This window comes from Rhopalosiphum maidis, chromosome 1 (genome assembly GCF_003676215.2).
Source record: "Rhopalosiphum maidis isolate BTI-1 chromosome 1, ASM367621v3, whole genome shotgun sequence".
Classification (NCBI taxonomy): domain Eukaryota; kingdom Metazoa; phylum Arthropoda; class Insecta; order Hemiptera; family Aphididae; genus Rhopalosiphum; species Rhopalosiphum maidis.
The window spans coordinates 21,027,513-21,050,963 of record NC_040877.1 but is presented as its reverse complement, the minus strand read 5'-3'; the positions used below and the strand labels follow the sequence as shown (position 1 = coordinate 21,050,963).

Below are 23,451 nucleotides of genomic sequence, written 5' to 3'. Positions count from 1 at the left end.
CTTTCTCACTCGCTCTCTCTCCCCCTGTCTCTATCTGCGATATTGCGTATCTCCCGTCGAATCATCATTATTATTTTCGTGTACACCTTCATAATACGAAATGTGTAGGAGGTTTTTTTTACAATTATCATTATTCGCTAGTCTATTTTCTCAGTGGTTTTTCATCGTCTCATCGCGCTCACGAACGACCACTTCGAAGCATTAATCGGCTCTTACCCACCCGAACGTCATACGTTGTGCGATACGCTTCGCGTCCCGTGCACCGTCCTGTCCGGTCGCCACTGTTTGTGCGTCGACGGCAAACCGCTGCAATCCTCTCGACGCCACCGTCGCCGACTTGCACACATGCACTATTGTGTATATATGGGTACACCTCGCGTATGATATTATATCTGCCACATCAGCAAAGAGTCATCGTCGCCGTAATGAAGTGGTGGCGTGCCGTTTCGCCTCAGCTGCCGAGAGGGTTATTTCTCTCACAAAGACGAGAAAAAATTATTTAAAAATAAAAAAAATAAAAAAATCATCGTCGTAATAATAATATATCCTCGACATCAATCCATTGTTTTAAAACGTACATCATGTGCGTAGAAAAATCGTGTGGTATACCGTCGCAGGGCACGTTTTCGTCAGCATCATATTGTCCGGGCTCATTCGATATTATAACCCGCCGGCCCGGGACCATTGTTTCTATCGCGCGCGCGCGCTCGTTCGCTCACACATACATCGAGTTATTATTACTATTATTATTATTATTATACCGCAGATATCGTATTATTACACAAAAGCCTCCGTGCGTCTTCTCCGCGTAATATGTGCGTACGTGCGTGCGTGTGTTTATAAAACTACTTTTGTGTAAAATAAAACGCACTTGGTTTTAAATTTATATTACTATATACACCAGCCACTATATATTATAATATTATATATATGGGCACTCTCGAGTGGCACGCCGACCGTATGTCATCCGATACGGATCACCACCGCACCGGTGTAGTACTTACCTATACGTGTGTATGTATGTGAGAGTGTGTATTGAGACAACAATATACACTCGGCTGAGGCCAAATGAAGTGTCGCGCCGCGTTATGCGTATTATTAAAATATTATTAATATAATAACGTTCGAGACCGATAAACGGATGTCGCCATATGTATGTGTGTGCGAGTATACATTATTACAGTCTACCCGGATATACTTGGTATACTCAATATATATAATATAATATACGCCGTATTATAATAAGTGTGTACTTCTACATAGTAGCGGGAAGGTGTATATTATTATGATTTTTCTTTAGACGTTTCAACGATCGTCCAAAGCTCTGTCCGTCCCGACCCTCGGCCCCGCGCCCCGTTGGTATATTAATAGTAATAGTACCTAATAGCAGTATACTAGTAACAGCTACGACTACTGCAGTCGCTTCCGTAAAAAGATAAAAATAATAAATAATAATAATATAACGCCGAGCGATAATTTACTGCGCATGGGTCATATGTTTCAGATTTTCTTCTTTATTTCGACGCGCTGACGATAAAATGACTTAAGTGCGCGTGTATATCCACGTATATAAACATTTTACTGTGCGGACGGTTATAATTGTACGAGGCTGTAAAAAAACTTTTATGGCCCAATAATTGTATATCAAGAGAAGTGAAATACGCTTGCTGATAATCGAGGCAAACAATGACTGTTGTTGTGTGCATACCAGTGTTATTACAGTTATAATATTATAACAATTTATAAAGCGCATCCGATAGGCGGAATAACGATATGAGTTTGTACACACACACACTTAACTCGACGGCGACCTATACGTCATTTCGGTCGTTACGGCAATCGTCGGTTTTTCGTTGTTTACCATTATGATATTAGGTACATTATTTATATATACACATATATATACACCTAATTAGGAACGCGTCACGTTTCGTGTGTATATACTTAAAAATTGGTCCACCCTTACGGTGCGGTGGCGTCGTCTCGACGAAAATCGACTATATATAGGTATACGCCATATGCGCGATATATTCGGATAAATCGTGTGACGCGAGCGCGTTTGTATATAAATGCGCGTGTTAAGTGTCCGTAACGTAAACGGACCGTAATAATAATATTCGAATGTTTTTTCTCATCGCACTCCCGACATAAATCTCGAGTAAAATTCAACTCTCGCTCGCGCATTATTGTTTATATCCGTAGAGTTTGTGTGCACTCGAAACGCTGCTGCAACCCCCGAAAAAGGGTAGTGTGTGTGTGTTATACACGCAGTCGTTGATATATACGCGAGTGAAAACCAACACTTACGCACACACTCATACACACATACACACATACGGTAATCATCATCCCATCATCGGATATACCATAAATGCGCGACGGTCTGTCGTAGTGTTGTTTTTGTTTTTTTTTAAATAAACAATTTCAATAGCTCTCTCGGTCTCTCTTATCCGATATTATATTTCTCGACCCCATACATATTACAATATGATATAGTGGTGCCATGCGGGACATGTGTCCTGGGCCACATGGGGTAAGATATATGTATATCATCGTCGCAGACGCGAGAGATCGACGGCGCCTCGTCAATGACGATTCTGTCGCTCGGGTGTCTGTTACGTATCAAAGATATTATTATGATATTATTATTACACAGACAGGACGCGCGACAATAATATATTATAAGTTTACGTACGTATACAACGATGCTGATAATCGCCGTTAAATCTGAACATCCCCTGATAACGGTAAGTGATGTATTTTTAACGTCGCAAGTATAATATGACATTAAAACCAGAAAACCAAATTTAGAAGAACGCGTTCAGCAGGCGGTCCGCGTGATAGTTTTCGGCTCTTTGACATAGGTTTATGTCGTAATTAAATCTCCATACATATTATAACACACGAGATCATTAACGACGTAGAATAGCGCGGGTTCTAGAGGGAAAACGGTTTCTGATAGGGATTCTCTTTGTGTGGTCACCACGCTGTTTTGTGCACGAATGTATACGCTAAACGGGGAGAAAAAAATGAAATGGAACAAATTTCGAGTATAATAATATTATATAGACCACCGTCTCGTCGCCGTCTCGCGAGCTCGTAAATTTTGCTCTCGAACCCGTCCTAAGTGGTGGTTTCCCATTCGCCGTATATGCCCGCGGAGTTAGACCAGACCCGGTGGACGCGCGTCGGAGGGCTATCAATCAAAACGAGTTTGGACCCCGTCCCCGTTTATATATAATAATAATAATATATCGTTGCCAACAATGTATATTATTATATTCTTATCTAGTTTTCCCGTTTAAACTAGTATATATATATATATATATATAAAGACGTATTGTAGTAATATTCAGTATATAGTAGTCGAAAACAGTCGGAATATTGGATTATGTATAGCCCGACCCACCCCACACGTGCGAAAATAATACACTCCGGCACCCTCGACGAGTGCGAGTCAAACGATCCTTTTTCGATAACAACTTATTTTTTGGTCGTTTTTTTAATGGTTATTTTTTTGCACACGCGTTTCCCTCAATTCGTAATATATTATTATTATTATTATTATTATTATCATCAAAACTATTATTATTTTTAAACGCAATCGTCTCGTGTTACAGTCGATGGTCCGTAACCCTATCGATATGTGTTGCCGGCCGAGTCATTGTCGTGCAGTGCGGCAGTCGTCCGCGTGTGCATTTCGTGTTGGTTTTTACTTCAAAGGATAATAACATATACGCAATAAAAAAAAAAATTACGAAAAAAGGGTGTACTACGTGAGTCCGGACAATGTGCCCTCCTATTGTTGTAATACGCGTACGTATACATACAGTATATACATCATATACTTACAATACGCGCGGCAGTATATCGATACGGCGGCGGCACGTGATAGTGCAGAAATAATAACAAACGTTTATATTTCTATTATGTACATATATATTGTGTTGTAATATAACTACAGCGTGAAAACCCGTTCGGATTCGGTTGTTCAGATAACGTTTCCCCGGGGTGTATTTTTTGGTACGATTTGATGATTTTGATTTTTTTTCCACTCCCGCGGGGTCGACGACAAAGTTTAACGAACTCGTCGGGGATTTTTCGTTTTTTTTCGTTTTATACTAAATTTTTAAACGTATGTATCTTACGCGGAAAACGGATGTCTTGTATATCTTAATCGTCTGTTTGTTCCGCAACACGTTTCCTCAAAAATGTCGTTGTCGTCGTCTCATTATAATTTCGTGTAACGCACACAAAGCGCGCGGGGCAAGGTGTTGATAGCTTTGTTCCGCACTGTAAACACGCGGACAACTATAGATGTTTTTTGTTTTACCTTTTTTTTTTTTTGATAAAACTCTGACACTGCCATGTGTATTGTTGCAGCTGTCGAAATCGCCAGTCTCGACTTTTCGAAAGTCAAATAGCTTATTAGCTATTACAGCGTACGTATCTACCACAGTATGAATTGTAGGTCGGGATAGGTAATACGTTTAACTACCGACATATACATTTTAGGTTGTACACCGTATAAAGGGAAGTTAAACACAATAATATATGTACGTATATATATATACATATATGATTCAATTGAGTCAACTGGCACCAGACACTCTATTATATTATTATATAACTATTCAATTGATATTCTTGTTGTATAAACAAATGTAATATCGTGCGAGCGTACAATTTACATATTATAGTAGTAGTATAAACCGCGGTACACGCAGAGAATGAAAAATTCGACAACAAAGAGTATTGCGAATGGAATAAAAGGCGTTTTGCATTGTGCGCGTGTCCCTTGCCGAGATGATGTTATTATGCCGTAGTGAGCAAAAAAAAAATTATATAATAAAAATCGAGACCCCCGGCCATGTATCAATATTTCTGGTAAACGGGGAAAAGGAGAAAAACTCGGAGAGCCTATTGTTGAGCAGCCAATTTGAATTATTTACTTCCTCCGTTGAACCAACAAATGAATGTGGAATATGCCCGTCCTATTATGCATGTATAGGTACACCCGAAGTCATAAATCTGACGGTTTTTTCCCTCGTTTCCGACCAGTATTTATTTATTTTTTTACGAATTATTCGTGTTTCTCCACCGCAGCTCATCCCTTCTTGCCCACTCTCTTTCGCACTATATATACATTTTTTACGCGGGGCGTTTAGGTACGTTTATTCCGCACATTAATATGCGAAAACCGCAGTTTTTCTCCCCATCGGATATGAAAAAAAGTACAACAAATCTGCTCTGAACAAAAAAATATCAAAATCAAAAAGGGCGGTTGTATAAAAGCACAAGCTATTACTGTGAACCCGACATCATAACACTTTGACATAATTTATTTGACTGTTAAACATTTGTAAGGGAAATGTCGATTTTTAAATCATATTTTTTATTATGCAAATTACACAAAAAATATTAAATCCCCGAAAACATCATGTAAATTATTTAGAAGACTCTTAATCTCCTTTAATGTTTATTATTATTTTTTTTTTCGGAAAAAAATTGCACCCTTAGGTCGATCAAAGTTAATTATCAAGAATTATATTCGCTAAATATAAAGACGTTGAAAATCGTTTTAAATATTAATAACTCTTGTGCAATATTTATATTAGCGCGTATAAAAGCAAATCGTTATAATAATAAAAAAAAAAAAATACGGCCACGTACGGAACAACAAAAATAAAATAATAAATGTACATATATATATATATAAATATTGTATATGCAAAGGAACAACAATGACGTGGAGCGAAAATACTTTAGACGTGTATGTTGGTATAATATATTATTTACCTCTTCGTCGATATAATAAAATATTAATATTATGTCCTATACGTATAACATGACGTTATATCATAATAATATTATTATATTATATCCGTTGATTCTATTGTTGAATGTATAGTATAAATATATGTACACAGACCTGGGTTATTGTCCAAGACGTGATTTTCTTTTTATTTCTACTCGTTTTCGTTGCCACAGTACGTGCAATAATGATGCGTATATCATTTTATACTTTTCTGATAAAATACATATTATATTATATTAAAGGAGTATAAATCTCACGATTTGAACGCGTCACAATAATAACGTAGTTTATGTGCACGCAGTTCAGTAGTGGTTGTGGTGGGATATAGGTTTTCATCAGGTCACCGCGCGTTCCCGTTCGTACATATAGTAGGTGTAGAGTATAGTAGAGAATATATGTAGGTAAATAATAATATATCGGCAGCGTTAATATAATAATATAGCGACAGAAAACTCCCTACTATAAAATATAGTATATATTGCGCCCGATAGGACTTACTAATCCCATCCCCTTCCGCGAGAACCATCTCTCCTACTACCGCAGCCGCCGCGCTGGAGTCAATTAAAAGAGAAAACACCGAAATCAAAGAGGTGCGGATTTAACGGACTGTGTCCGCGTTTGTGGTAGAAACCAATAAAAACGGGGTCGTAAATAAAACGACACAACTATATATAATAATACGCGTCTGCGTCTTGTCCGCTTTCTTACGGCCATGATTCTTTATACCTATCTACGTATATATATATATATATAAACACACGACTTTTAAGCTTATTCTCTGCAACGCGCGTTGGTCTTATCAATGCGTTACCAGCTAGTCGCGTTATCAACGGATATACCGGCGTGGGGGTGCCTTCAGTCGTAAAAACTAAAAAAAAAGAAATCCGAAGAAATGAAACGTTCAATATATAATAATATATCGCCGTCGACAGTTACATAATATATGATACATGGAGTAATATGTGGTAGATATATAACACAAAAACGACTATTTGTTAAGCGTTTGCAATTTACACACTAGCTGCACTTAAACATCTCTCAGTCCATATATATAGATAATACACACATGATACGCACATCACTACGATGATATTGCATCCCTAAAATAGTGTTGTAATAATAATATATACGTACATATCATTGACGAGGGCGGTCGTCGCATCTTCTGGTGGTGATTTTTTTTTCGGCTCCCGAAAACGTACACATTCGATATATGTCACCGCGATGGGGCGGTTTTCGTTATCTGACCGAACTTTTGAAGCAAATATTATATAGCTATATATACGTATGACGGTATTATATTATGTATATATACGTACGCGTGTGTGCGCGTACGCCGAGATTAAATCCCCGAGAACACGGCACGTTCCGTCTCCCCTTTTTGCGTTTTGTTTTTTTCATTCCCGGAAATCGTTTTTTAAAAACCATTATAATCCCGTGCAATAACTTGGACCGCACGTATGGTTTTCGGGGGTTTTTATTTTTTCCGTCGACGACGAGCCCACACACTGAGTGAGAGCTCGTGGAATTACGAAATGAAAATAAAAAAAATGCACGGGAAATCTAATAAGAACGCGAGGTATTTTCGTCGTAGGTACGTGTACAATGCTTGTGTGTGTGTGTGTAAATACAAACAGCGCTTTTTTTTTGTGTAACGTTTCTGCCGTGTTTAAACAAAAATGCAATTTCCACACAGCACGCGCGCACTTTATTAGTCTAACGAAGAATTGCGCGTTATTCTGCTCGCACGATCGTGTACATTCGAATAATACATGCGATATGCAAATTACAATGTATAGTTACTATTGGTTTTTGAGGATTGCTTTTCATTTTATTTTTGCCCTGATTTTATTAAAAACTGTTACTCATTTGTTTGTTTTGTTTCCCTTGTTCACAGTTCTCGGCCCGGAAGACCGCCCAAGAGAGCGTCGTCCGTAGGCCTGTCTCTGGCCGCGTCGGCCTCGCACTTGAGTCATCAGCTGAAGAAACACCGTCTCGAAAACGGAGACTACGTTGCTGGAGTTTACGAAAACGGACATTTACAAGGTAATAATATAATATTTCACAGTAATAATCAAACAGCCGGGTTAGGCGTAAAATAAAAAACCCGTTTGCGGTAACGCACGCTTGTTGATCGGTGGATCAGAGGTCGTAAACGCGGTCTTAAAAACTGTTCAACAACTGTTTTTTTAATTCTTAATTATGGTAAATTATGTTAAAGTTTAACGTGATTTTTACCGTTTGTATCATAGCCGAACGCCTTGTAATGATGTACGCGTATTATAATGCACGTATACGATTCGTTTTCTATTTATAATATATTAATTTAATAACAGTGTTCAATCGATAATTTTAAAGTATATACTTACAGACGTACCACAGTAGAAAATCATTTAATCAGCGTTCGTATACGAGTGATTAATACACTATGAGTTAGTTTACAGCTAGTATAATGTATTATGTGTGTGTGAGTAGTGGATATACGTTGTAGTTTGATATGGTGTTGTGTATATTAAATTAATGAGCGCGCGGCAAATACGTTTTTATTTATTATGACTAATTAGCAAAGACTTGTAATACGCGTGTAGAACTCGTAATTGCTATTACAGTTTTTTATTTTTTGAACAATAATTTATTCGATCCCGGTCGTACGATCGTCGTTCAGTGGACTAGTACCCACTTTATATTTGGTCAAGTTTAACGACCAACAAACGATTATAGCGTTATCAAGTCAGATGCTGAAATGCATTATAATGAATATGTAACATGATAGTAGTTTAAAATTATAGTGTCAAAAATATATATTAACATTTTCATTTGAATTTTCTCTACCGTCGCTAGTTGAGGATCACGGTTGAGTGCGATACTAAGATTTTTTTGTTCAAAAATATAAATATATAATATAATATTTACTTGTTATTAGAGATAAGTACAATTATTGAATTGAAAGAAACACACCAATACATTTGGACCTTTATCATTGATTGTTTTCCAAAAACTTGTTCGGTTTCGTATAATACGTAAAAAAAAAAAGAATAAATTAGCTAACCGAATTACTGCACCAATGATCTCTGCTGGGGCTCCTGCATTCGAATAATAATAATATTGTTTACCGTCTAAAAGTGGGCATTATAGTCTGTTTCTCAGTATGCTATAAAACGTACCTTATACGAGAGTTGTTCTCATCCGTTTCCCTCGTCTTTATAATATAAAATATATTACATTGTATAGATATCGTTACAATATTTTTATTCGGCCGCAGCTGTTCAGTGATCAATCATCTGACAAAAGGAGAACACTCCCGTGCATGCCCATTATGTTCGTATTTAGTCTGTAACATTGCGTTGTTGCCCCGTATATTATTTTCTTTTTTTTTTTCACCGACGATACTTATTTTTCCCTCGCGCTCCCCAAAAACCGGTATATTTTTCCTGTTTTGTTTTATGCATATTATAATATTTTATAATCACGCTGATTAAAAGCCTGCAGTGTTTGCTGCAGTGTGTGAGCGCACGCGTCCGTCTGTTTCGCACCCTTGATCTCTTCTTCAATCGTTTTGCGATGAGAGGAGCGTCAAATTTAATTTAAAATGAGTGAATGAAAAAAAAAAAAAGAAATAATAAAAAAATAACACGACATTTTTCTCGGTGTTATGTAATTAAGAGTTTTTTTCCTTTCGTTAAGAACGGTGTACGGTTCGTTAAGCACGATTGCCGTCACCGCCTGCCGCCGTTGTCACTGCGCTACTGTAGTGTTAACGTTGTACGCTCCGCGGCCGTTGCCGGTGCAGCGCGCCGAAAGACATTGGACACTGTCTTTTGAGCGTCGGATTTCCGCGAAAAGTTTTATAAAAGGCGCGTTGAAGTAAAAATTAAAATTACCACCCCTTTGAAAATTATCCACCGCTCGCCGTGTATTTACAAGGACTTCTACTAGTAGTACCTACTCCAAGTACATACGACTGCTTCCTGTCACCGTCGATCGGCTTCCGTCTGCGATGACGGTTATATCATAATAATATAACAACACGTCAAACAACAATAATTAATAATATTAACAGTATATATTATACAATATGCGTATTTTTTAAGTATTTTAATAATAAGTTTATGTAGGTACGTGTGTGCGTATACATACGAGTCGCGCGTAAAATGAAAACAGAAAACAAAAGTGGGACCTTTTTCTCACACACACAGGATAGACGCACTTAAAATGTATCAACAGTGCGTTTCCTGTCACCCAAATAATATAATAATATTCAGTCGCGTTGTTTTTTATTCCGCGCGGTTATTTTTTTTTATTAATATTATTGTTTAATTCCATTATATTACGGTTCAATTGACAAAGCACTGCGCGTGTAGCGGTGCAGTGGTAGTAGTATATATTATTATTATGTGTGTACACATGCACGCGCATTTACAGTAGCCAACAGAGTGCCCCCTTCCACCACGTGGTCCACACCGATAGTCATAGGTATACGTGCGCCAGTAGTCCCGTTCGGACAATGCGAACGTTTGTTGTTCTTCTCGCTCGTTATCGTTAATTGGACACACACGTATGTATATATACTCTATAATATAGTCTCTTTATTTCACTCTCTCACTCTTTCTCTTTCTCTCATACAATTTAAACGTATAATATATATACGTTTATATATATAGATTTGTGTTATAACCCCCAAATGACACATTCCCCTCATTTCCCCTCATTACGACGGTTGTTATATTATTATTATTTTTAATTTAAACAAACCGTATCGATTGTACAATAATATAATATCCCCTAGGCACGGTCATTGGAACCCACTCCTGCGGTGCAGAAGGTAGAGGTATACCGCGGGACGTCCGGCGAGCTCTCCAAGACCTCCGCTCGCGCGCGCGTGTGTAAACAACCGCTGCAGCGGTCGTTTGTATATAAACTTACTACGCGCTAGCCACATATATGCGTATTATGTAATATATTTTTAATTCAAATGTTATTAACGCGATTATATGTGTGTGTGTGTGCAATTAAACCCGTTCGGTTCCCACCGCGACGTGTGCTATGCGTGTGCATATATTGTCTAATATGTATGGAACGAACAAAAAAATAAAAAAATATAAGAAATTATATGGTATACCACCGCTGCCCGCGTGTGTGTTTTTCTTTGAAAAGCCTTTTCAGGTAGACGCGCGCACACACGTTTTGTATGTTCGTTGTTTCGGACGTCGTACTTTATTTACATTGGCGACGTGAAAAAAGGGTTAAATCGACGAGTGTTTTCACCTGCGGGACGGCGATCGCGGGGGCGACGACACGTACGGCTTTTGTTGCCGACTTTATTTTTTTTTCACTTTTAATTGGTCCGGAAGGGTCCGCCGCGACGACGACTCATTTTTTATTTTTCTAATAAACCGTAATAGTCGGTCGTCATCGACGACGACGTCACCCGGTGGTGAATCGACACAATCGTTTATTCGTTTATGAAAACACGCCGTCGCCTCGCTTGGTTGCCGTTTTTTTGTTTTCTCCTTTTCACACGAGCCTCCAGGCAAGCGAGCGCGCGCGCGCTCCCTCTCTACCGCTTGCGGTTCAAAGTTCGGGACGTATTTACGAAATGTCTTATTCGTTTGGAAATTAATGAATACGCGCAAAAAATGTAATAATATTACAAGTTAATAATGTATGTACCAATGACATATGGGCGTCGTTGAAAAAAAATTAAAAACCGTAATTATCGAGTTTACCGTTTTTATTCGCGGTGGTTTTTATGTATTTTTTATCAGCTATAATATAGTGCTATACGTGCGTATACTACAATATACTGTGTATAGTCAGCCGTATATGTCGCGGATTTTCGCAATTCAAACACGCGGTGCATAGACGTGCGTGTTGGCCGCTGAGTTTATTTATTTTGTTTGTTCGATAAACTGTAAACACACATTATAAATTACAATATAATCATATTATTATACCTACATGCTTACTATGGTGTATATCTATACTACTCGGACAGCGATAAGGAGAGGGCATAAACTTCACCTCTCCCATCCCAAGGTATATAATTGAACCAGAGATTCTTTTCACTGCTCTCGCGTGTGCGTGAGTGTGAATTCTGTGTGTGTGAATGTGCGTAGTGTATTATATTTAAGGTACACTTATACACGTATATTATATGCAATGTATTGCAACGGTGGCGGCGGCGGCATAGAGTTTGTATTAACATTCGCGTGTTTTGCACAATGGTCACGCAACAGTCGAAAACGTTGTGTCGCCGACCACTGTAAGTACATGTTATGATGTATATTGTGTACCAATGTGTGTTTGTGTGTGAGAATAGATATAAAACACATGCGCGTATGCGCGCGAAACCTTTGCGACCGATTGTTATTAACCGTATAGACATGAAATATGTTTTGCGTTAAAATCTCAAACCACCATCCCCTTTTTTTGTCCACAATCAAGGGGTCGTGCAACTTGGGCTGCGTGCACCGTTTTCCGATCATATTTCTGTATACCTACATTTTTTTTTTCGACGCGATATTATAAATTGTATATTATTGTAATTGTATCTATAAATTATTTTATATTCCGCCAACGAAAAAGTCCATTAGATTCGTGATGGAACCGACGGAAAAATAATACGTTACAACAATAATATAAGTATACAATGTAATCCATTTGGAAATATTCGATTTTACGTGATTTGCGTACATTATATATTCAATATGGTCGTTGATCGGGATATTATTAAATATATATTATTATAATTTAGAAATGAACCGAAAACGTTTCATTTTTAAAATCAAACCGGCTACCTGGGTATTTATAAGAATGAAGTTAACGACCGTCAGTTAAACTATTTGAACATGCAATATCGTTGGTATATATACATAATTCCCAGTTTGGTTGGCATCGATTGCCGCGCACCCTAGTGAACACCAAATATATATATTTAATACACTAATATACGACTACGATTCACGGCACTATATATATATAAATATTTTCAATCCGTTAGTTGTGAAACGGTTTTTTTAAAGTATATAATATTATAACTTTACTATATATTCTTGTTATATATAAGCACACTTAAAACTAAAATACATTTCTGGGACTAATACTTTTGGAAAATTCACGTACAATGCTTTTTAAAAATTATATAAGGAGCGCACGTAAGGATCGAACTGTACGACGTTTTAGAATATACTGGTGTCTAAAACTAATAACATTTTACAAGGCCACGATGGTCATCAGTTTAGGTTACACATAAATATACGTTTAACTAGAATATGGTATGACATCAGTTTGCTTTTTGATGCTTTTAAACTATGTGGTGTAATGAAAAATATAGTTTAAATTGTTTACGTCTCGTATGCCGTCAACTTTATCCTACACAGCATGACTGATATATATGAAACGGACATCGAAACTGTCATCCCGCGTCGAACGACGTTGTAAAACCACTTGGCGTGCGTTATCGCATCAGAACCAGGAGACAGAATATAAAAATAATCATGATAATAATAATAATTATTATTATTATAATGGTAATAATAATATGCGCGTCCACAGGGGTTGATATCCGACCGGAAAACGTACGCGATGCCAGCTATCCCTCTCTCACCCGTTCCAACCCCGCGACGGACGAATTCTAGAGGCCGTGCGTGAATAATGAATTGCCATCGTTTTACCGGTCAACGGGTTAAATAGTTAAACATGCGCTGGGATTTCGGGCGAGATAGAGCACGTATTCGGCCGTCCTTGTATTCGCGCGTCGGTTACGCTCCCGTAATCGGCTATGCCGCAGCAGCCCTTTGCGCTCATACCGTTTTCCTCCATCGGAAATGGAAATCCTCCGCTGATTAAGTTTAAATATATATATATATAGGAAGAAATAAAATAAACGCGTTTTATCAAAATATTCACATAGAATAATATACATAGTGTGCCCAAATTCTCGTCTTTTTTGTGATGTTTAACGGATTTAAAAGTGACAACCACGTCACATCAAAAGTTGCTTTTTTCGTCGTTTAATCTTCTTAAGCTTTTCACATCAAAAGCTAAGTTTACGTTTTTCTTATAAATTTACTATATCCTATTTAATATTTATTGTTAACTAGTCACGTGAAATTATATTTTTCTACACATTGAACCCCTACTCTAATCCGAAACATACTGATACTTGTCTTTTAAGTTTTGACTACTAATTTGTTCGTTTCGTGTACGCAATATGTATATAATTATATTGCGTTCACCACTCCACTACCCTCAATAATAATATTCTTATACTATTCAAGCCATCTTCTCAAATAAGTTTAGTACTGGAACTCGTGTTAATATCGTAGGTACATAGTATATACAATTATATTAATATTTATTATTGCGTACTATTTTTTCTTCGTTTGCGGCATACCACTGTTATTCATCATATATTTTATACTACTTGTAAGTTACTACACGAAACGCATAATTTACGTTCGTAAAGAATGGATATGACACATAAGTCATGGCGGCGGACAATGAAACGGAAAACGCATACTATTTATACGACCCACGTCATAAATGTCTTCTTTCGCGATGCTAGATATCTCCGTCCTGCGGGCTGTTATAATTGTTGATAATTACACGGTACGCATGCACCTACCTCGGACGTCTTCATTTCCCACTCTGCGAGCCTGCTGTCTGGTAACAGAACCACCAGGCCTAACTTGTACGCGCGCGTACATACACACACACATACGTACCAACACTTGTTCGTTGTGTCGGTCGTACTACTATATAGACAGCTGAATAAGTTACTGCATTATGATTACCGCGGTAACCCAGTTCCGACGTCATATTTACGGTCGATCCCGATATCGCGTTTAATACATACACCGATTTTTAGCATAAATTATTATGTTTTATTTCCTCCTTTCGCCGCCGACATATCATATTATATTCTGCACGATGATAATATGATGTGTATATAATATATTAGATTATTATATACACGCACGTAAAATAATATAATATAATAAAGTCGTTCGGACGAGGCCGTCGAGTGATTTCGAAATTATATGAACATACTACGGTGTATTTTGAATAGGAGAATCCTCGTGCTATATTGCACGCAATCAACAGCAATTAAAATATATTTAATATACGAACCGAAAGGTAGTAATCGAAAATTATTTTTCCTCAAACATCATATATCGCGGCTTCACGCGTCGGTCTGTATGTGTGTGTATATGTATATTGTATGTATATAACCTGTTTAGTCGGTTAGCTCCAATTACACACCTCGGTCGTGTGCAATTATAATATTATTAAAAATTCGATTTAAACGTAACCGACCGTTTAAAATCGCTACATCCGTCGTCGGCGCATCATCTAACGCAATAATTTGATTGCTCGACTCCGCGTGTCATCAACACGGTTCGATTCGTCATAATATCGCCGTCGGTATAAAGTACATATTGTTATTATATGTATATCCACAACACATTATGTATATTACTCGCCAGACAGCCCAGCGAGGTGGCCTAACACTGAGTGTGTGTGTATATTTATATATTGTATATACGACGAGATGATGATAATAATAATAATAATAATGAAACTGATATTATGTTTGTTCAATTAATGATATTATTATTATTGGTGTTGTCTTGTGTATGTAATTCACCCACCGACGACCGCGACGGCGGTGGTATATTTCCACGGGGTTCCGACCAGAAAAACCCAAGTCCGCTGCGGTGGTCTCCGAAGCTGCTTATTGTGCACGTCTCGGGGGGGGCCTTTCACGTGTGCGGTACGCTCGCTGTTAATCTTCGGCGGTCGAATATGAATATAATATAATACAGTATGTATGCACAGAAAAAAAGAAGACAAGTGCCGCCATCGCCGCGTGATTATATATGTATATATATATATATATATATATATAATGATAAAGTAACCGTTTTATAGCGATTGTTATCTCCTTTTGTTTTTCGTGTGTACGCCGCATTGTTGCAGTGACTTAAATAAATATTTAATTATAGAAACTTACGATGATGATTTACGCGCCACACACGATCTCATGTTTACACTTTTTTCTTCTCGTCAGCTTGTCACCGCCACTCATTACTTGTGTTATGGCTTGCCACCGCGTAGAATATAATATAATATTCTTTTGCGATTTGATGCTATTTCGGTTGAAAACATTGCGCAAAATGTATTATGTTAGTAAGAATTCGATCGAAACATAGCTATAAATCCGTTATGATTTTTAAGGCGGGAGGAGGGAATAATTAGAACCAAAATTTAATCGTTTCAACCGAATCAACCAATAAGTTCAGTGTTGATCACAGAATTCTATCAAAACCACCATAGCAATTTAACCTACCGTGTGGTCTGCCACGGCATTCAGCACCGTTTTGTCTGACCAGAAATTCCTACTGGACACCATGCAATGTCGCGGTAACACAAATATACTGCGGGTAAAAACGCGGCAAACACGGTCGAAAATATCTCTTGGAGTATATGCACGACGTGTCCCGGCAAACCGCCGGACGATGATCAAACACTACCGCGTGCGATCTTCGCCGGTATGGTATATTTATTTTATGCACAGAAAATCCGTCGGCGCGTCATCCATCATCACGCGTAGATGACGACCACACGATAAACAGCTACTCACCACCATACCCCCGTGACCCTGCAGATGAGGCTGTGGTTTCCCCGATCATTCCCGCAACGTTTATTACTATTACTTTATTATTATCGTGATTATTATTATTATTGCACACAGGGCTTTTCTTGTTGCCGCTGTTACAATATACAACAGCGGTTCCGGAAAACGCGCACCGATGGTATATATATATAATATGTATATTATATGGTTTAGTTGTGAGGTGGTGGCGTATCGTCGTCATCGTCCGTGCCGTTGAATATTTTATGCTTAATCCCCGGACCGCATTTGTCAAAAATGCCCCTTCTGCCTCTCGAGGCGGCGCGAACCTCTCCGTGAAATTCGAAATGATCGAACGGTTCGTTTCGGAAGTGACGCGGTGTGTATTTGGTCTTTTGATGTGGCTCGTTTTTTTTAATTATGCATTTGATCGATGCGACACGCGCACGACTGCGGTATGGAGAGTCGACGACGGCCGTGCGAAACATCGACGATTTTTAACAGACAATCGCCAAAGACAATAAATAACAACCAGAAAAAAAAATAACAAAAATCCGTACAGATCGTTCTACCCGTGGGATTCGCTCAGTATACATCGTTTGTGTTTGGATGTTGAATCGATCTATATATTGTTATGCATTATATATTATACTGCTGTTGCTGGATTATAGTTTCACCGTGGTGTATAGACGTAGTAATAATACATTGGTACATATTATTGTATATAACATATATACACATACAGATATATTATATATGTTGGTGTGATCTCGTGCAGAAACTATAGACTGAAGATGTTCTGGAGTTTATGATATATACGTATTTATGGGCTGTGTATAACAAACACTGTTATATAAATGTATATAAAATAAATGCGTATGAGGAATATTGTGGATCTCTGTAGCGTATATAGTCGGTGGATCGTTTTGTCCGTGGATTATAAGGGATACTAGCACTACTATACCAGTTCATAAATTTTAAACACGTACCTATCTATAAACAAGCGATGCTCGAAGTACCACATACAAATTATATACATATAGGTACATCGGGCAGGTGGCCGTAAGATGAAGAGCTCATACTTATAAGTTAAATAATAACGGTTTAATGTATATTATAATAAATAATATTTCACTAGTGTCGAGAGAATTAAATGTGTGTGTATATATATATAGAAATGTATAATTTTATTTTAATATTCGGTATATTATACGCTTGTGGCCCGGTTGTGACTGTTTAATTGTAAGTTTATAATATGATGTACAAAAGCGGACGTTTTATACTCCATGGAAACAATATAATATCGTTTTAATAAAAAAAAAAATTATGAAATATCGTCACTGCAACGTACGTTTTTGTGCGACTCGGAGGAACGTATAATAATGTACGGTATTTTGTAGCGATTTCGTTGCAAAAAAAAATAAAAATAAAAACCACACAAACCCTTTCAGACGAGACGGGCTCGTGTATAAATCATCGTTTACCCGTGCATAAAAAGACGCAAAGCTTTCATCTGTGAAATTGAACCTTCGTTTTTACGTTTCAATCGCAGATGCTACTCATCGGCGAGTCATGATTCACTGTCAGTCGTCGTCGTCTTCCTGGCCCATAACCGCGTAACGGCGACGTGGTGATAGAGTGGTGGAGGTAAAAAAAAAAAAAATATAAACTTCCCCTGACCTCGAGATGATTTTTTTCTCTGCCGACGGTATATATCGTATGCTAATATTCGACGGTGGCTGCTGCTGCAGCGGCGGCGCGGTGAGCAGAAAAAGAGAGTGCAAATTAATTTCAATTTAAACGAGTCGAAATGTATACATAATATATTATACAATATATATCGTGCGAGTATATACATATATATGTGTGTGTGTGCATAAAGGGATCCCTGCAGTACTGCCACCGTCACTTAAAGCCAAGAAACGGTTATACACACGCACAGAGCTATATAGAGTGTAATCAATCATCCCGCGTGCGCGAGTCCGTTCTCTCACTCTCTTCGACTGTCAGCAGTGTACACACACACGAGCGCTTGTACACATCGGTCCCTACGTACATATATTGTGTACGTGGTTATATTTTTTTATTGTTATATATATTCCGAAACCCGTGGCGGGAAGGATTTTAATTTTAGCATATATTGTTTCTTTTCGGTTCCAAGACAAACAAACGCACACACTCGCCCGGTCTTAATTTCCATCCCGTCCCCGTGGGTCACCACTTCCCCTACCGTGGTGGCGGGGACTGTGACTACGACGACGACTCCTGCGATGATGATGGATTGCACTCGGGTATAGCCGCTTTACACTGTAGCCACCCCCGTGCTTTATCATTAGCACCGGCACCCAAAACGGCTAATTTAAACCTAAGGTCTTTTTTGTTTTCTTTTTTGCCTCCATCTCTACATCGTCGGTGCTATACCGTCGCCACCGAATTATAATTACCGTCCGAAAAGGTTTTCACACTTCAAATGGCTGCAGCGACCCGAGTTTCCGTATACCACCCACTGACATTGGTGTATATATATATATATATACAATATATAATCATATACATTATACATATATACATACTTTATACGCCCTTTTCCTCTCAACCATTCACCGCCCTTTCATTCATCCGTTTCTCCTAAAATCCGCCAAACTTCATCCAAAAATAGCATACACTAGTTCCTCCTTCACCCTCTCTCACTCTCTATCTCGAGCTTTTGATAAATTATACGTCGCATATAATCTGTCGTTTGTTTTTACGATAATCAATTATTACATTATATATTCCAATTCCGTGTTACAGCGGTGAGCAGTAGATTATACTCACAAGCAAAATGCGTAGCGTCTGCATTTTTGACTCAACGAGTCGCTTCCCTTCGTTTAATATACATATATATCTGTATAGGTATTTGGTACATTTACCGTTTTATTAATGGAAATTGTTCTGAAACGAAAACACTTTTTAATGGAAAATAGCGTTATCCAATTTACATGTTGTCTTTATACGATAACAAACACACCGAGGGACTCGTTTAATAATTTTTTTTCACGCGCACACGTGTATAAGTATATATAAGTAGAATATAACTCAAATCGAATTAACATTTTCCGGTATCGGAAGTGAGATTTAATAATAAAATTAAATGGAAAAAAGTGCCAAGCTACTATGTAAAGCAAGAACTTAAATGAATATTTTATTTTATACAAGAATACAGCCGTAAAAGCATTTTAAAAGTTTTGTTATTTCATGTCTGTGAATCAAGAATATAATAACTAAGACGCATTGATCTACGAAGTACTTTAATATACATTAAAGTATATTCAGTGCAAAGTTAAATGTTGTGTATCAGTGTATCCGTCGTCCGCACTTTACACACTATTTTAATATAATACCATAGTATGGGAAGCAGTCACGTGTACACGCATATTTTATGATAAAAAATGTATGACTATCAATTACGAATATCGCGTTGTATCGTTTATTTTTGAGTTCTGTCACTGACAAAACTACAGCGATATAATTCGGTACTATATTAATTATTTGTGTGGTAGACGATCGCGTGGTTACAGTATACTATACAGAAGGGTAACCGGGTAAATACGAACTTGCGCGTGAACATGTCGTTACGTAATAATATAATAATAAAGATAATAACAATAATATTCTCGTCGGTAAAAGCGATTATTTGCTGCGGGTGCGGTGCACTGCGAATACATGTTGTTATTAGGCATATATGGAGATACACTACTACATACTATACACTGTATATACGTTTGTATACATAATATAATATATAAGTACATTAACACAAACTGTAGCGGACGATCGACACGCGCGTGTACAAACAAGATTTGTAAATATATACAAAGCAGAACAGTAATACTGGTAATAGTAATATAATATATGACAAATAGCGGCGGTTATTACCTCGGCGGGAAACGGTCGTCGGCGCGAGCGTATAAATCACGCGCACAATCGTCGTGTGTCGGCGTTGGTAGTGGCGGCGTCGTCGTTCAAGTAGCTTCGGCGAAAAGCCGAGTCTTATTAGTCAAAGTCCTGCGGGTAATTGAATGTGTGTGTGTGTGTATTATTATGAGAGAGCCGGCCAACGAGGGACCCCGCTGAGAAAGGCCAATCAACATCTATAACAAAATGTTATTATTATTATTATTATTATTATATAGGTACACATCGCGAGACCAATAATCATTATTACCGTTTGCCAGTTGTTTATTTATTATTATTATATATTTCGGGTACTCGCGCGTGCGTATATTAAATATTCTACGTCAGTCCGTAAAGACAAAACCCATCAGTCACACACATACACACACAAACACACCGCAGAGACTTCGTAACGAGTTCTATATGTATAGGTAGGTACTCTGACCGAATGCCATTAGGAATGTCCATTAATAATTATAAGTGGCGACCAGTAAGTCTGTTTCAATAATTATATATGTATGCGATATTTTTGTTATGTTTTGTTCTGAACGTTTTTTGATCGCACGGTCACGTACGTTTAAACTTAATAAGTTATAACACTCGGGTTAATGCATAGACCTCGCGTCTTCGGACCGATAACTATTATAATATACATGTATTAATTTGATATATTTACATAATTATTTTATTGATAGTTTTACCTCTACGCGTTTTGTATAGAACCAAACAACGTATTAGGAACTTTACTTTAAAGTGCTGTGCATATGGAATCATAGCGTTATTTCGTGTTTTTCTCCTTGAAAATCTTGAATCATAGGTACTAAAACCACTGTTATATAATTAGTATAAAACCGTAAACGAAAAAAGCTCACGGATGGTTCTTTAGTTTTGATCGTCTGCTACGAGCACCAATCTCGGGGTAATAACCAATAGTTAATACTCACATTATTATATTTTATTACACATACCTACACAATATTATTTTTTTTTTGTAGCACTGTTAGCACCCGCCTTTTATAATAACATTTTAACATGAATATACTTTTGCAGATTCGCCCCGAATGGAAAAGTCGCCGCTGCTGGCAAACGGATACAATCACCCACCCACGCACCTCGGACACATGCAGTACATGCAGCAGTTTAACCACCACCACCATCATCCGGCGGCCGCACACGCCATCATGAATCCAGCCGGTCTGTCGCACCCCGCATTACCCCGTCCCGACGCGCAGCTACTTAAGAGCCAAGGACTCTCCATGGAAGCGTTGGCCAGGTGAGTGTTTCCCCTGACCACCGCCCACTATATAGACCCCTGGAAGTTATTATCGATAACCGGAAACTGTATTTAAAGACCATTGCTGTTTTTTTCTCTCATTCGTTAATATGCACATATTATATATATATATAGCAAAGAGAATGACACCTAAAGTCAATCCCGTATCACTATTATTTCATTTTGTTTAGTACTTACTGTGAAATAATAATATCGAGTATAATATGAATGAACATTGAACCGGGTGCATAAAACAAAACAGTAGTTACAGTTTATTACAGTTTCGATACTATTACCCCATATTACTTGCGGCATACGAATATTTTTAAATTCATTGTTTTCACAGTTAGCCGTTAGAAAAATCAGATTTTATTGAAATAATTTGGAAATATTAAATGATCATAATTTTTAATTTTTTTAAAAAAAACCGTTAAGTTATTTTTACGATTTATTAATAAAAAGAAAAGAAAATTAAAAATAAGAATATATTGAAAACAAATAAAGTAATTATTAACTAATATACGAATAAAATGCATTTTTTAAATAAAACTCGACTTTAATATTGATTTTTCATAGTATACTATATACCTAATCGTTTACCTGTATTAATGACATGGAAACTAAATTAAAAATTAATTACATTTCTTATAATAGTAAGTACAGTAAAAAAAACATATTTTAACGTTTCTAAAATATTATGTATATAAAAAAAAATAATTCATCCAAATACGTATAATATATTATTAAAAAAATGTTATTGCTTAAAAAATATATTACTAAATAATATACAATACAAATAAAATATTGTGCAGTTAATAAATTATTGTAATGCATGCTCGTACCTAATGACACAGTGGTTTATTTTATTAATAACAATTTATCACTACGTTTTTAATATGTTTTTTTTTCGTTTACAGTTCGGGTATATGGGAAAAAGCGTATGCCGGCTTCATGAAACAACTAGAAAGGTAAGATAATAATATTAATAATCGCACACTGCTCGTGCTGCAGTATATAATATCATTATTGTTTATATCCACGACGCCTTCCCGTCCAGCGCGTCGCACTATTAAAATAACGACTTGTATATTATATACGTATATATACCGTTTTCTGCAATATGCATATATGTTTATAGAAATATAGAGATATAATGTAATATGCGAGCTGAATAACTGACGCACACGATCGTTCGATGGAGGTGGCGGCGGCTGCGGAAATTATGTTCTGTTCAATTATATACGATCCAATGATATACGAAATATAATAGTAATAATAATAATATATAATATATACTGCATTCGCGTGGCGCAATATCATCATCTCGAGAGCGACGATAATTATTGTTATTTTTCTATTAATTTTATTACTTTACCGCGTCATGATAATAATATTATTACCATATCGCATCGGTACGCCGGACACGCGTATAATATATAAATATAATGTAAAGACAAGGGGGGTCATCAGGACATTGCACTAATACAGTACCTACCTATATGCATATTTCATGGAGAAATGATAACGGTGATGTGTGCAGCTATATGGAATTTACGACTCGAACACGACTGTTATTGCCTTTAGTATAATAATACACGCACTATACACGGCGCCGCCTGCACCGCTGCTCATTACTTATATCGGTCGCGGTTATTCGTATTTAAAAATCTGCAGATCTCTTAATTTATAATAAAATATGATTTTGACTACAAGCATTTCACGTTGTTCCGGCGATATAATAGGTATATCGACAACTTTTTTTAAAATGTCTAAGTCAGACACGTTAAA

The 23,451-nt window shown here is 37.2% G+C and overlaps 1 protein-coding gene across 2 annotated transcripts in view; it reads left to right on the top strand.

The window, feature by feature from the left end:
* LOC113556491 (dachshund homolog 2) overlaps positions 1-23,451 on the top strand; it is a 120,375-nt gene that overhangs the window by 47,400 nt on the left and 49,524 nt on the right. For both annotated transcript variants that reach the window (XM_026961469.1, XM_026961461.1), the window contains 3 exons: positions 7,716-7,864; positions 21,441-21,663; positions 22,581-22,631. In XM_026961469.1, coding sequence (XP_026817270.1) covers positions 7,716-7,864; positions 21,441-21,663; positions 22,581-22,631 — 423 coding nt within the window. The remainder of the gene's footprint in view (positions 1-7,715; positions 7,865-21,440; positions 21,664-22,580; positions 22,632-23,451) is intronic.